This window comes from Lithobates pipiens, unplaced genomic scaffold (genome assembly GCF_037356315.1).
Source record: "Lithobates pipiens isolate NorthernLeopardFrog02 unplaced genomic scaffold, aLitPip1_a1.2 Scaffold_10, whole genome shotgun sequence".
In the NCBI taxonomy this organism is placed as follows: Eukaryota; Metazoa; Chordata; class Amphibia; order Anura; family Ranidae; genus Lithobates; species Lithobates pipiens.
The window spans coordinates 20,071,580-20,084,615 of record NW_027507686.1 but is presented as its reverse complement, the minus strand read 5'-3'; the positions used below and the strand labels follow the sequence as shown (position 1 = coordinate 20,084,615).

General features: G+C 48.6%; 1 protein-coding gene across 1 annotated transcript in view; it reads right to left on the bottom strand.

Moving 5' to 3' along the window:
* Positions 1-13,036, bottom strand: part of LOC143927824 (IST1 homolog) — a 45,194-nt gene that overhangs the window by 15,118 nt on the left and 17,040 nt on the right. Inside the window, exons 6-7 of the mRNA XM_077452236.1 lie at positions 10,106-10,216; positions 1,053-1,181 (exon numbers count right to left, since the gene is read on the bottom strand). Coding sequence (XP_077308362.1) covers positions 1,053-1,181; positions 10,106-10,216 — 240 coding nt within the window. The remainder of the gene's footprint in view (positions 1-1,052; positions 1,182-10,105; positions 10,217-13,036) is intronic.

Below are 13,036 nucleotides of genomic sequence, written 5' to 3'. Positions count from 1 at the left end.
TTAAAATTTACCTTTCAAAAGAAGGTTATATTATTTCTATTCTTTTATTTCTACTCTGTTCTTTTCTAGTCTTTTATTTTCTATTCCATTCTAATCTACTCTATTTGAAATTTGAATTTCAGAATGTGTATAGTCTTTCTATTCTATTGTTTTTTCTATTCAATCCTTTTATTCTCTATTCTATTTGAATTAGAATTTATTCTATTCTAAATTAAAATTTCGAAAGATGGTTATATTCTTTCTATTTTATTCTATCTATTGTTTTTTTTTTCCTATTCTATTTTTTCTATTCTAAGCTTTTATTTTCTAATCTATTATATTCTTTTATTTTCTATTCTAGTCTGTTTTGTTTTATTGTATTCTTTTATTTTCTGTTCTGTTCTTTTCTATGCTATTCTATTCTTTTCTATTCCATTATTTTCTATTCCATCTCCATTCTATTTTATTTTCTATTATATTATTTTCTATTGTATTCTTTTTTTATATTCTATTTCTTTATTTTCTTATTATATTTGATTCCATTCTATTATTTTTTATTCTATTCTGTTCTGTTTTACTCTATTCAATTCCTTTATTTTCTATTTTTTTTTAAATTCTTTTTCGAAATTCAAATTTGTTGGTAAATTAGATACAAATTTCAGCTGAATTGAATTTTGTTGTTTCGGATTTGTTTTAAATTCATTACTATTGTAATTCGGAAATTTGGATACATCCGAGTTTCTGAATAACAAAATTTGTGTCTAAATCTCAAATTGGAACGAAACGAACCGCACATGTCTACTAGAGGGGCGAAACACGTCTGAGGCGACCTCTCCTATGGGTGGAGAGCAGAGCTGAAGCCCTCTCACATGACCTGCTTTAGTTTTGGTCACAGTGAGTCGGTCTCCTGTGTGCGATCAGCTGCCATTTTTCTGTAGCATGTGCGAAGACGGCCATATTACTGGAACGGTCCAGACAGACATGCTAAATAATAATCTGTGTGTGATCACACCAATCACGGAATGCACACACTTTATGATGATAAAACTGGACATTGGTTAGTAGAGACTTACTGTCACTTTGGGGTATAGACCATTCGCTTTGCTTCCGAAACCGCCACCACCAGCTCCTCCGTTCCCTGGACCCCCTCTTCTATTGCTGCTTCTAAAATTGCTTCCATCGACTTCAGGGGGCACCTCGCTCTGAAGAGAGAGAAGTACAAAGTTATAATTGTCTGATTTATGAATGCAAAAGAATAGAATAGAATAGAAAAGAACAGAATAGAAAAGAATAGAATAGAGTAAAACAGAACAGAATAGAACAGAAAATATAATAAATACAAGAATAGAATAGATTAGAAAATAGTAGTCACATAGGTTGAGCTTCCATGCATTTGGTAACCAAAGCGAATGCAGAAAGCAATGCATTCACATAGAGCCCATTCACATATATGGGGGGGGGGGGGGTAAAACAATTCTACTCTTTTCTGTCTAAAGTGCACTGATTATGTGAAGGGTGCTCAGAAATGGCAGAAACACAAATTAATGATGCCATGTTTACCAGTCATGATGCCCATCGTATAGCTACAACCAGGGCTTTTTTTTGTCAGTGGGAACACAATTCCTGCACCCCCAGTACAGAATGTATGTAATGGAAAGGGGTGCTGGGGTGTGCTGGAAAGTCTATTGACGTTGGCTGCTGTGAGGGGGCGGGGCTATTTTTTGCTGGGGGGGGTATATTTTTAGTGGTGGGGCATCTATTGTTGCTTGGAGGGTGGGTCTTATGTTGCTGGCTGCTGGAGGGTCTGTTGAAGATGGCTGCTGGGGTTCTTTTGTTGTTGGGAGGGGGTCTATGGTTGCTGGCGTGGAGTTATTACCCTGTTTCCCCTAAAATAAGACCTAGTGTGATTGTCGGTGATAGCTGCAATAAAAGCCCTACCCCCCAAATAAGCCCTAGTTAAAGTCCTTGTAGGTCTTCTTTTCAGGGTAGGGCTTATTTTTGAGGAAACAGAGTAGGGCTTATTTGGGTGGTAGGGCTTATATTGCAGCCAACACCGACAATCACGCTAGGTCTTATTTTAGGGGAAACAGGGTATTGCTGAAGGGTCTATTGTTACTGATGGGGTATTTTGTTGCAGGGGATCTATTGTTACTAGGGGGTTCTCTTGTTGCTGGGGGGGTCTCTTGTTGCTGGGGGGATCTACTGTTGCTGGTGAGGGGGTCTATTTTACTGTTTTTATTCTTATCATGGCCCCTCACACCAGTCATGAGCTGCCTGTAATGTATCATGATTTGTAGGTATATTAAAGTGATTGTAAATTTCTCTTTTTTTGTTTTGTTAAAAATAACAAACATATTATACTTACCTGCTCTGTGTAATGGTTTTGCACAGAGCAGCCCCGGATCCTCCTCTTCTTGGGTCCCTCTTCAGCGCTCCTGGCCCCTCCCACCTGTTGAGTGCCTCCACAGCAAGCAGCTGGCTGTGGGGTCACCTGAGCCAATCCACAGCTCCGTGTGTTCATTCAGACACAGAGCTGCGGCACGGCCACGCCCTCTTTCTCTCCTCATTGGCTGACTGACTTTGATTGACAGCAGCAGGAGCCAATGGTGCCGTGCTGCGGTCTCAACCAATGAAGAGGGGAGTCCCAGGCAGCTGAGACACTCCTGCAACAACGCTGGATCTAGATGGACCTCAGGTAAGTATTAGGAGGGCTGAGGAGGGCTGCTGCACACAGAAGGCTTTCTATCTAAATGCATACAATGCCTTAAGATATAAAAAACTTCTGATTTTACAACCACTTTAATTTTTAGCAGGGGTTCCCTGAGACCGGAAAGGCTGAGTTAGAGTCTTCATATCACTTTGCGTTACTGCACATGGATGACAAGAAGAAATTGATTGGTTGCTTTTGTCCATGCAAGCAGTCTAAAGAAGCCTACAAACGGGGGGCGTGGCCTGGACATGGCGGTGTGAGGACGTGATTTTACAGAGCTCCCGGCCTTGGTCCCCTCTTTCGGCCCTATTCCCTCATCTACACTGGCATGTTGCCTTCTAAACGGCATAGAACAAGAGCCATTACCCGAGGGACGCTAGCGGCTAAGAATCCGGTGGAGATTCGCCGCTTTTTTGAGCAAATCCCGGCTGTTTCTTCAGGCTCCAGGGCCGCGGCTTCGCGTGGGCCTACCCGCAGTATTACGAGGGACTCCCCTCTGCAGGACGAACTTACAAGCCCGGTTGGCCCTTCCTCTCACTCGAGTGCTACTAGCGGAGCAACCGCTCAACCTGTGAAGGTGATGTCTTCCGGGAACCCCGCCGCGGCTGCGGCTATGGTTGGTTACATTCGGGCCCTATTGCAGGCGCTCCCAACGCGGACGGACATTGAGGCCCTGATCCTACGCCTGGAGGAAACCCACCGACGTGATATCCAGGAGGTGCGGGGCGAAGTCGGCGGCCTAATGGAGCGGGTGTCTGCGGGTGAAACGTCAATCGCCGCCCTGGAGAACCGGGTGCTGTCGCTGGAACGCACAAGATACCAACACTGGGAGGCGGCAGCTACCCTACAACTCCAATTGGAGGATGCTGAGGATCGGAGTCGCCGCTCCAACATTCGGCTCCGCGGTATTCCGGAGTCCTCTGGAACAGAAAGCCTGGGGGAAGTGGTGCTGGCTATCCTGCGAGAGGTGGCCGCGGATCCTGCCATGGATTGTGAGCTGGACAGGGTGCACAGGACTTTGGGCCCTAGGTCGGTGGACCCCGCGAGACCGCGGGATGTGGTCTGTCGCTTCCACCGCTACGTGCAGAAGGAGATGATCCTCCGGCGTGCTTGGGAACATGGCGCACTGGAGTTTAATGGCGCACAGATCCAGCTTCTTCCAGACCTCTCCAGGGCTACACTGCGTCGAAGAGCCCTGCTCAGACCCCTGCTTGACCTAGCGAAGCAGCGGGGTTTCTCCTATCGCTGGGGATATCCCCTGTCGGTGATCTTCCGGAAGGAGTCCTCTTCGTTCATGCTGCAGACACCTGCAGATCTACCGGCCCTGTTTGGACACCTTGGAGAAGTACCGTTCCCGGTTCCGGATTGGCTGCTGCTCCTACCCCGACCTACTGGCAGATCGGGCATCCTTCAACTTCAGGGCCCTCTTCCCCGCCGCCGTCCACGGCCAGGCGGGCGACGGAGATCGACCTCTCGGGATCACCAACGTGAGTAGACGTGCGGGGTGCCCCCTTGCTCCCCTGTCATCGGTCTGACTTCTCACCCCCCTCCCTGGTTGCCTAACTTGCCTGCTGCCGGAGGCGGAGGGCCCAGGATTGCTTCTTCCCCCCTTGTGGTGTTGTTGGCCTTGGACCCTCTGAGCCGCCCCGGGCTGCTCTCATCCCCCCCTGGTGGGAGAGATCCACGGGTCGCCCCTTATCATTTGTTTGCCGCCCTCCCCGTACTCTCCCTACCCGCCGAGTGTAGCCTTACTGATCTCTCCGGTACTTGCAGGTACGGCCGGGGCTCTTCGGGGTGTGGGGTGGCGGGCAGGGGTTGGCTACTTGGTGGGTGGCATGGGCAACATTGTCCCCGGAACAGGCGACTACCTTTTGATGCATGCCAGGACCCCTGTCATCCCCTACTGGATCTCTGCCTCTGTGGGGGGGGGGGGGGGTGTGCTGGGGAGGCGGGTGGACTCTGTATGGGAGTGTTGGGTTTTTGCTATGGCCGTCAAGAGGCCTGGGTTGTCCCCCTCTGGCGGCGGATTACTGTGACCTGCAGGAACATGCCGAGCCGAGTTCGACTGTTGCTATGGGTGGAGAGCCGCGGGCTGGTATTGGCCCCTCCCGGTCCACTGTGAAGAGCTATCGGAGGATTGTTCCATGTTTCCCTGGGGGTTGCTTCTTTTATGTGGACCTCTCCTCAGATACTGGGGGACGTTAAGCGGGGAGTGCTGATGGGTGGGCAGCGGAACTTTGAAGTTGCTGCGCGCTGGGTGGGGGGGGCCAGGGAGGGTCTGTTTTTTGGGGGGGCGGGCGGGCTTGCTGGGATACGGGGCAGGGAGGTTAAGGGGGACTTTGGTGTCCCTAGGTGGTAGGTTGGTGATCGGCGATCACCGGGTGCTCTTTCTTGCCTTCCCTCCCCTCCCGGGGTTCCCTGCCCCCTGGGTTCTCTCGGGCTCCTGGGCTGGGCTCCTCCCCCCCCCTCCGGCGCGCCTTTTCCCCCCCTTTTTTTGCTCCTGCCTTGCTGGCGACCCTTTCCTCCCCCCCCCCCTAACCCCGCTTGGTGCTGAGAGATCCTTTCCTGAGGGAGGGGGGTGGTGCCTGTTTGGTTGGGGGGGCGGGGAGAGGCAGCGGTTTTCTCGGGTGGCTGGGTGGTGGCTGGGGGTGGTGGGGGATGACCGGTTGGTTGGGGGGAGTGTTGGGGGGCTCCCGTTCTGTGTTGGTGTCGGTCGCGCCGGTGGAGACGTTCTGGTGACTACCCTACATCGGGGTGGCCCGGGGTGGTCCACCGGTGCTGCTGGACTTATGCTTTGCTGCTGTTATGTTTTTTGCATTATGTGTTGCTCTTTGTTCTTGATGTTTTTTCTAGGCTCTACGTGTGCATGCCGATTTTTTGCAGGATTACTACCTTATGCCGAATATGGGGGGGCTGAGTTCCGGGAGCTCCCTCTCTGCCCTTTCTGTCCACATGCCCGAATAGGCCGGCGCTTTCAGCCCAGTTAGGGTAGGTAACTGCCAGAGCACGTCTGTGCTTGATTTTTAGTTTAAGCAGACTAATGCTCTGAGCTCCGGTAGAGACTTTGCTTTAGACACCCTTAGGGCACATATCTCTCTGATCCCCAAGGAGGACAAGGACCCGGACCTGTGCGGAAGCTACAGGCCTATCTCCCTGCTTAATTTGGATTTAAAATTATTCTCCAAAATTCTTGCCACGCGACTAGCTCACCATTTGCAATTCCCTCATCCATGCTGACCAGGTGGGTTTTATTCCCTCCAGGGAGGCTAGGGACAACACTATCAAGGTCTTAGCTTTGGTACACAAGGCTCAGGTGTCGAATACTCCGTGTGTCTTTGTAAACATGGACGCGGAGAAAGCTTTTGATAGGGTCCACTGGCCTTTTATGTTCTCAGTCCTCCGCCATGTAGGGCTAGGTGATCGGATGCTCACTTGGATTAGCAAAATATACTCGAGACCCTCTGCGCAAATTAAGGCAAATGGGGTGCTCTCCTCCCCCATCGATATTGGTAATGGGACTAGACAGGGCTGCCCTTTATCGCCCCTCTTATTTGCGTTGTCCCTGGAACCCTTTCTGGCCTTGGTTCGGCGCAACCCAGATATTACGGGCCTGCGCATGGGTGCGACTGAGTGCAAGATATCTGCCTACGCAGATGATATGTTGTTTTCCCTGACAAGTCCCAGAACCTCCCTGCCGAACCTCCTTCGGGAATTCCAGACGTATGGGAAGCTGTCGCACCTGAAGATTAATTTCTCGAAATCAGAGTCCATGGGGGTGGCTGTCCCCCCGGGGCTGCTTCGGGATTTACAATCCAATTTCCGCTTTAGATGGACGAACACCGCGCTTAAGTATCTGGGCACTTACATTCCACCGGACGTTGCAAACACGTTCAAGCTGAACTTCCCTCCCATGCTTACTAGAACACGCACTTTGCTTCAAAAGTGGCATTCTGGCCTCCACTCCTGGTTCGGGAGATGTAATCTGATAAAAATGAACATACTCCCTAAATTTAACTACCTTTTTCAGGCTCTTCCCATCAAGATCCCGCCTCCATTCTTTAAACAGGCACAATCTGTGATCACGCAATTCGTATGGGCGCACAAGAAACCCAGACTTCGGTGGTCACAGTTGACCCTCTCTAAACAACAGGGGGGACTGGCGCTACCTGACATACGGCGCTATTATGTGGCCTCACATCTTGGAAGGATTTTGGACTGGAATCGCAATAGCTCTACCAAACTATGGGTGCAAGTGGAACAATCTCAATCCCGCATCCCTCCCGCTGAGAAGTGCCCTGTGGTGCTTCCGGGCGTTGCCGGCAGAACTGAGATCGCATCCTAACATAGGGGTGTCTCTAAGAGTGGGATTCCTGACTGCTTCCCAGAACAAAATCACGTCGTTGTCCTCCCCCTTGTACCCTATTTTAGGCCACCCACACTTCGACCCAGGGATCTATCCAGGAGACTATAAACTACTTAGTGAACTACACGTGGACCATGCGTCCAGATTTGTTATCGACGGGAAATAGCCTTCTATCGTCGACCTGACCGACCAGGCAGGTTTGTTTTGCCTCCCTTTCTGGAAAGCGGTGCGCTTAGATCACTTTTTGCACTCCATCCCCAACCCTCATGCCTTCGCGGGTCCCCTGGCGGAGTTTGAGACTCTGTGTAGGGGTGAGGGCCCTTTGGCCCACATCCTCTCTCGGACTTACGCTCTCCTGAATGGGCAGCTGGACCACCCTCATTTGACCTGTGTGTCCAAGTGGGAAAGGGATCTTGGCTGTTCGTTTTCCCCGACGCAGAGTCAGCGCATTATTACCCTAGCTCTTACGACTTCGTTGTGTACTAAGATACAGGAGTCGAATTTTAAACTCCTAACTAGGTGGTATATGACCCCGACGAAGCTGCATAAGTGCTTTCCATCCGTTTCCGATAGATGCTGGCGATGTGGAGAGGAGGAGGGCACGTTGCTCCATGTTTTGTGGTCTTGCCCCGGTCTGACGGACCTCTGGACAGAGGTCCGCCGTATAACACAAACATTCACGGACTATCCCATACCGGAGGGGCCAGCCTTTTTCCTTCTACACCACTCACGGATCCCAATAAAACGATATAAAAAGTCACTTCTGCGGCATTTGGTAAATGCGGCGAAGTCATGCATTCCTCTCTACTGGAAACAGCGCACTCCTCCTACGGTTACACACTGGGTTAGAAGAATTGAGGATATCAGGAAGATGGAGGACCTGATTCTAACATCTCAGAACAAACAAGAAACCTTCAAACAGACGTGGGACGCTTGGTGTGTTTTTCGATTCTCGTTGGAGGGCCGTCGACTGTTGGCGCTATAGTGATATAGTTCGCCATGGTGTCCTGCCATGTCTCTTCCTCCTTTCTCTGTTCTCTCTCTCTCCCCCCCTTCTGCCCCCCCTCTTTTCTCCCCCCCCCCACCTCCCCCCCCTTATCCTTGGTAAAGAGTGAAAATTGGGAATGCTGGCCCCCTTTGGGCTGCAGGCGGATGCCGGCAGGGCAGAGTGTGGAGATGACCACGGATTTCGGTCTTATATTGTTTTATGTGCTGCAGAGTTTTCTTGGGGTTGCAAGACTGAATCTGGTGCTTTGTATACTCATGTTAAGTTTTTCCTGCTGCCTTACGCTCTGATTTACTTTGTTTACTATGTACCGTGGGACCTGCATTCCCCTGTTTGGAGTTGAATAAAGTTATATTTGCAAAAAAAAAGAAGCCTACAAACACTAGGCCAGCCTTTCTCAACCTTTTTTTTTTTTTTAGGCCGGAGCAGCCCTTAAAATTATTTTCAGGTCTCAGGGAACCCCTGATAAAAAAAATGTATCTGGGTTAATTTGGAAAATGATGACATTGATGGTCAGTAGGAAGAATATCCCCCTTAAAGTGGTTTTAACCCTAAAAAGAAAAAAAATATAATTTTCCTTTAAAGCATGTTAAACCGCATAGTGCTCGTGCGGTATCATTTTTCCTTTTCTATGCTGTAAAAAACCCAGTCGATCCTGACTGTTCCTGCATCTCCCTGTGTGTCCTGACCACGGTAATCATGGCTGCAGATCCCTGATTACCGTGGTCAGTTTAGGTGCCTCCGTCATCCTGCTGCTCGCCTCTCTCTCCCTCCCTTCCTGCCTTTCAGCTCCTGTGTGTGAGCCATCCCTCCCCTCCCCTTCTACCGCTGTTCCGAGTGGCAGTAGAGTAACTGCTCACAATCACTGCCAGCCCCTCTGATAGGACAAAATGTACTACACAGTGTCTTTGTTTTTTTTTAATTCTCCTTCTAAATGCCTTATTCCACCTCGTTGATCCGCAGATGTCAGAGGGGGAGCTCAGCCTCCCACTCTGTAGTCCACAGATTGGAGAAGGAGAGCGGCAGGCGGTCACGTGACCCCCGGCAGATGTCAGAGGGGGATCTCATCCTCTCCCTCTATAGTCCATAGATTGGAAAAGGAGAGTGGCAGGCAGTTCATGTGACCGCCTGGCAGTCTTCAGAGTGGGATCTCAGCCTCTCCCTATGTATTCCAAAAAGGAGAATGGCAGGCGGTCCCGTGACCGTCTGTCAGACTTCAGAGTGGGATCTCAGCCTCTCCCTCTGTAGTCCAAAAAGGAGAATGGCAGACGGTCACCTGACCGCCTGGCAGATGTCAGAGTGGGATCTCAGCCCCTCCCTCTCAAGTGCATAAATTGGAGAAGGAAAGTGGCAGGCGGTCACGTGACCGCAGATCAGTGAGGTAAAGTAAGGTATTTAGCATAAGAATAAAATACATTTTGTCATAGCAGAGGGGCCAACAGTGATTGTGAGCACTACCTTTACGAACACTTTAAGCTTTGTACACACAGGCCGAATGTCGGGTGACATCGACCGGTTCTATAAAAACCATTCAACATTCGGCCCATGTGTATGGCACCCTGTCCAATGAAAACCATCCAAGCTGCCAGCTTCTATCAGATGAACATGCCGGATAACCAGCAGCCGATCGACTCCCCCTGTCAGACCACAACAGCTCAGCGGTAGGGAGTACCAGACAGCTAGAAAGATCATGGACATCGTGTCGCTGGCTCTGCCAGTTGGCATTGGCCCTGCGTCTATGTAGGCACAATCAGATAGAAGGTTGGTCTGCCACAGCTCAAGGAACCCCTAGAGACCTCCTGAGGAACCCTAGGGTTGGCAATGGCTATACTAGACAGTGGCTGAGTGGAACCTGCCACAAATGTGTTGCCACGTGTTGCACAAACATGCAGATTTGTATCAGAGAAAGGAAAGTGGGGCAGTCTAGGTGTCGGGCAGTTATGGGGGAGTAAATGCCATACTGGCTGAACCCATTGGCACCTTGCTGAGTGATGCCACAATTGTCTGAATAAAACCAGTGTAGCCATAAATCCCTCATTTTTCTCACCATGGCTCGAGCATCCGGCTCATACTCCACTTTGTAATTCTTGGCAATCTCGATCAGGTATCTCTCCACCAGGATTTTAGGAGGCGCCTCCGCACTCAGCTTATGCATGAGCTGTGGAAAGAAAGCAGATCAACAAAAGTTTGTATGCAGCAGAATTAAATAAAATGTTTTTGTTCCTTAGGTATGTGCAAAACTTAAAAAAAAGCTGTATATAAAATTTAAAAGAAGCATTTATGATTTATGAAGCATCAATGACTAATAAGCACCTTCCACCCGCCATATAGATTAATGACGGCAGGTGCGATCATCTCTCGTTTTGGGACGACGTCATATGACATCGCCCTACTCTCACCACGCTTGCGCGCCTGCGGGGGAGTGCAGTGTTGGCGATGACGAGGTTCTTAACCCATGTGCTCAGCAGTGTCCAATCACAGCTGATCACATGTAAACAAGGAAATGCCGGTTATCGGCTCTCTTCTCCTCACACTGACAGCGTGTGGGGAGAGGAGAGTCGATCAGCGGGATTTCCTTACAGGGGAGACCTGTACAGATAATCAGGGCACTGCAGGTCAGTGCTACATTTCAGTGCCCATCAGTGCCGCCTATCAGTGCTGCATATTAGTGCCTTCTCATCAGTGCCCATCAGTGCTGCCTATCAGTGGCCATCAGTGCCGCTCATCTTTGCCGCCAATCAATGTTGCCTATCCATGCCGCCTATAAGTGCTGCATATTAGTGCTTCCTCATCAGTGTCCATCAGTGCAGCCTCATCAGTGCCCATCAGTGCCGCTCATCATGGCCGCCCATCAATGTTGCCTATCCATGCCACCTATAAGTGCTGCATATTAGTGCCTCCTCATCAGTGCCCATCAGTGCAGCTTCATCAGTGCCCATCGGTGCCCATCAGTGCCGCCTATCAGTGCCCATCAGTGCCGCTCATCAGGGCTGCCCATCATGCTTATCCATGCCGTCTATAAGTGCTGCATATTAGTGCCTATTCATCAGTGCTGCCTCATCATTGTCCATCAGTGCAGCCTCATCAGTGCCCATCAGTGAAGGAGAAAAATTACTTATCCCCCCCCCCCCCCCCCCCCCAAAAAAAAGTATTTTTTTGCAAAAAATGAAAAACTGATCAAATACCACAAAAAGAAAGCTCCATTTGTGTGGAAAAAATGATAAAACATTTACAAGTTGTTGTTTTTTTTATCCTAATGCATAGAATATATAAAGATAAAAAAAGTCTTCTGCCTTTACAACCACTTTAAAACAAATTATGTTCTGCCGCACTTTCATGCCATTTTTCTATGTTGTATTGAACTGCAAAAGGCCACTACAGCTTGATGTGATTCTGTCCTTTTATCCTGTTTAGTGCTAGTCGTCGGTCTTAGCTTTTTTCCACAACAGTGTAAGTACTTTGCAAAGACAGGGCTTAGGAAGGTCATTGCACTTCAAAACCCCCAGAAAAAAACATCCTCCGTACCGCAATGATCTGAAGTACAATTGCTTTGGATTCAACCTCTGTATCCTATTGAAGAGTTAAAGTGGAACTTCACTCTCTCAATCAACATTGATTATTTTGAATCTTTATGCTGCTAGCATTAGTAAATAGATAGGAAAGTACACTCTGTTACCAAAAGTATTGGGGCGCCTGCCTTTACAAAGACATGAACTTTAACCGCAAGACAAGATTTTACCCCCTTCCTGACCAGAGCACTTTTTGCCATTCGGCACTGGGTCTCTTAAACTGACAATTGCGCGGTCGTGCCCAAACAAAATTGACATCCTTTTTTTCCCCCCACAAATAGAGCTTTCTTTTGGTGATACTTGATCGCCTCTGCCGTTTTTATTTTTTGCGCTATAAACAAAAAAATAGCGACAATTTAGAAAAAAACTCAATATTTTCAACTTTTTGCTATAATAAATATCCCCAAAAAATATAGAAAAAATAAGTTTTTTTGCTCAGTTTAGGCCGATACGTATTCTTCTACATATTTTTAGTAAAAATAATCGCAATAAGCGTATATTGATTGGATTGCGCAAAAGTTATAGGGTCTAAAAAATAGGGAATAGATTTATGGCATTTTTATTATTATTTTTTTTACTAGTAATGGCGGCGAACTGTGATTTTTATCAGGGCTGCAACATTATGGTGGACATATTGGACACTTTTGACACATTTTTGGGACCATTGTCATTTATACAGTGATCAGTGCTATAAAAATGCACTGATTATGTAAAAATGTCACTGGCAGGGAAGAGGTTAACCACTAGGGGGCGATCAAGGGGTTAAATGTGTTCCCTGTGTGTGTTCTAACTGAAGTGGGAAGGGGACTGTCAAGGGGAGAAGACAGATTGCTGTTCATACTTTGTATGAATAGACGATCAGTCTCTTCTCCCCTCAGAGAACCCTCCAAGACAACAAACAAGTCCATCAGCTTTGTTTTTGTATTTTTATTGAGGGATTAGAACTTGGATGGGGTTAAGGAATTCATGGGATGCCCAGGACAAAAAGATTCTTACATGGTTTGGGACAATTTAGATACTCTTTTACTCTTTTCCTGCACAATACTTCCTGCAGACTATCTCTCCTTCTCCCTCCAACACAATTCTTCAGGCACAGCTAGCACATGGTTAGGCCCAACTCTGGATTCAGCCAGGCCTTAGCAAAGTTCCTTATTACAGGCAGGGACCGCGGGCTCCTATAGTGTAGCAAAAGAAAGTTCTGGTGCTAGCTGCCCTCTTTGAACCACTGATCCCAGTCAGCCCTTCACAGACAGCTCTCCCGGCTGCAGCTCTCCCGGCTGCAGCGGCCGGACTTCAATGCCAGTAACATCAGTCTCTCCCACTGGCTCTACATCCATCTGCACACTCTCAGTGCACCCTGGCATGCCTCTCCCAGCTCTCCTGACTGTGCCTGTCACTGTGCCTGTCAC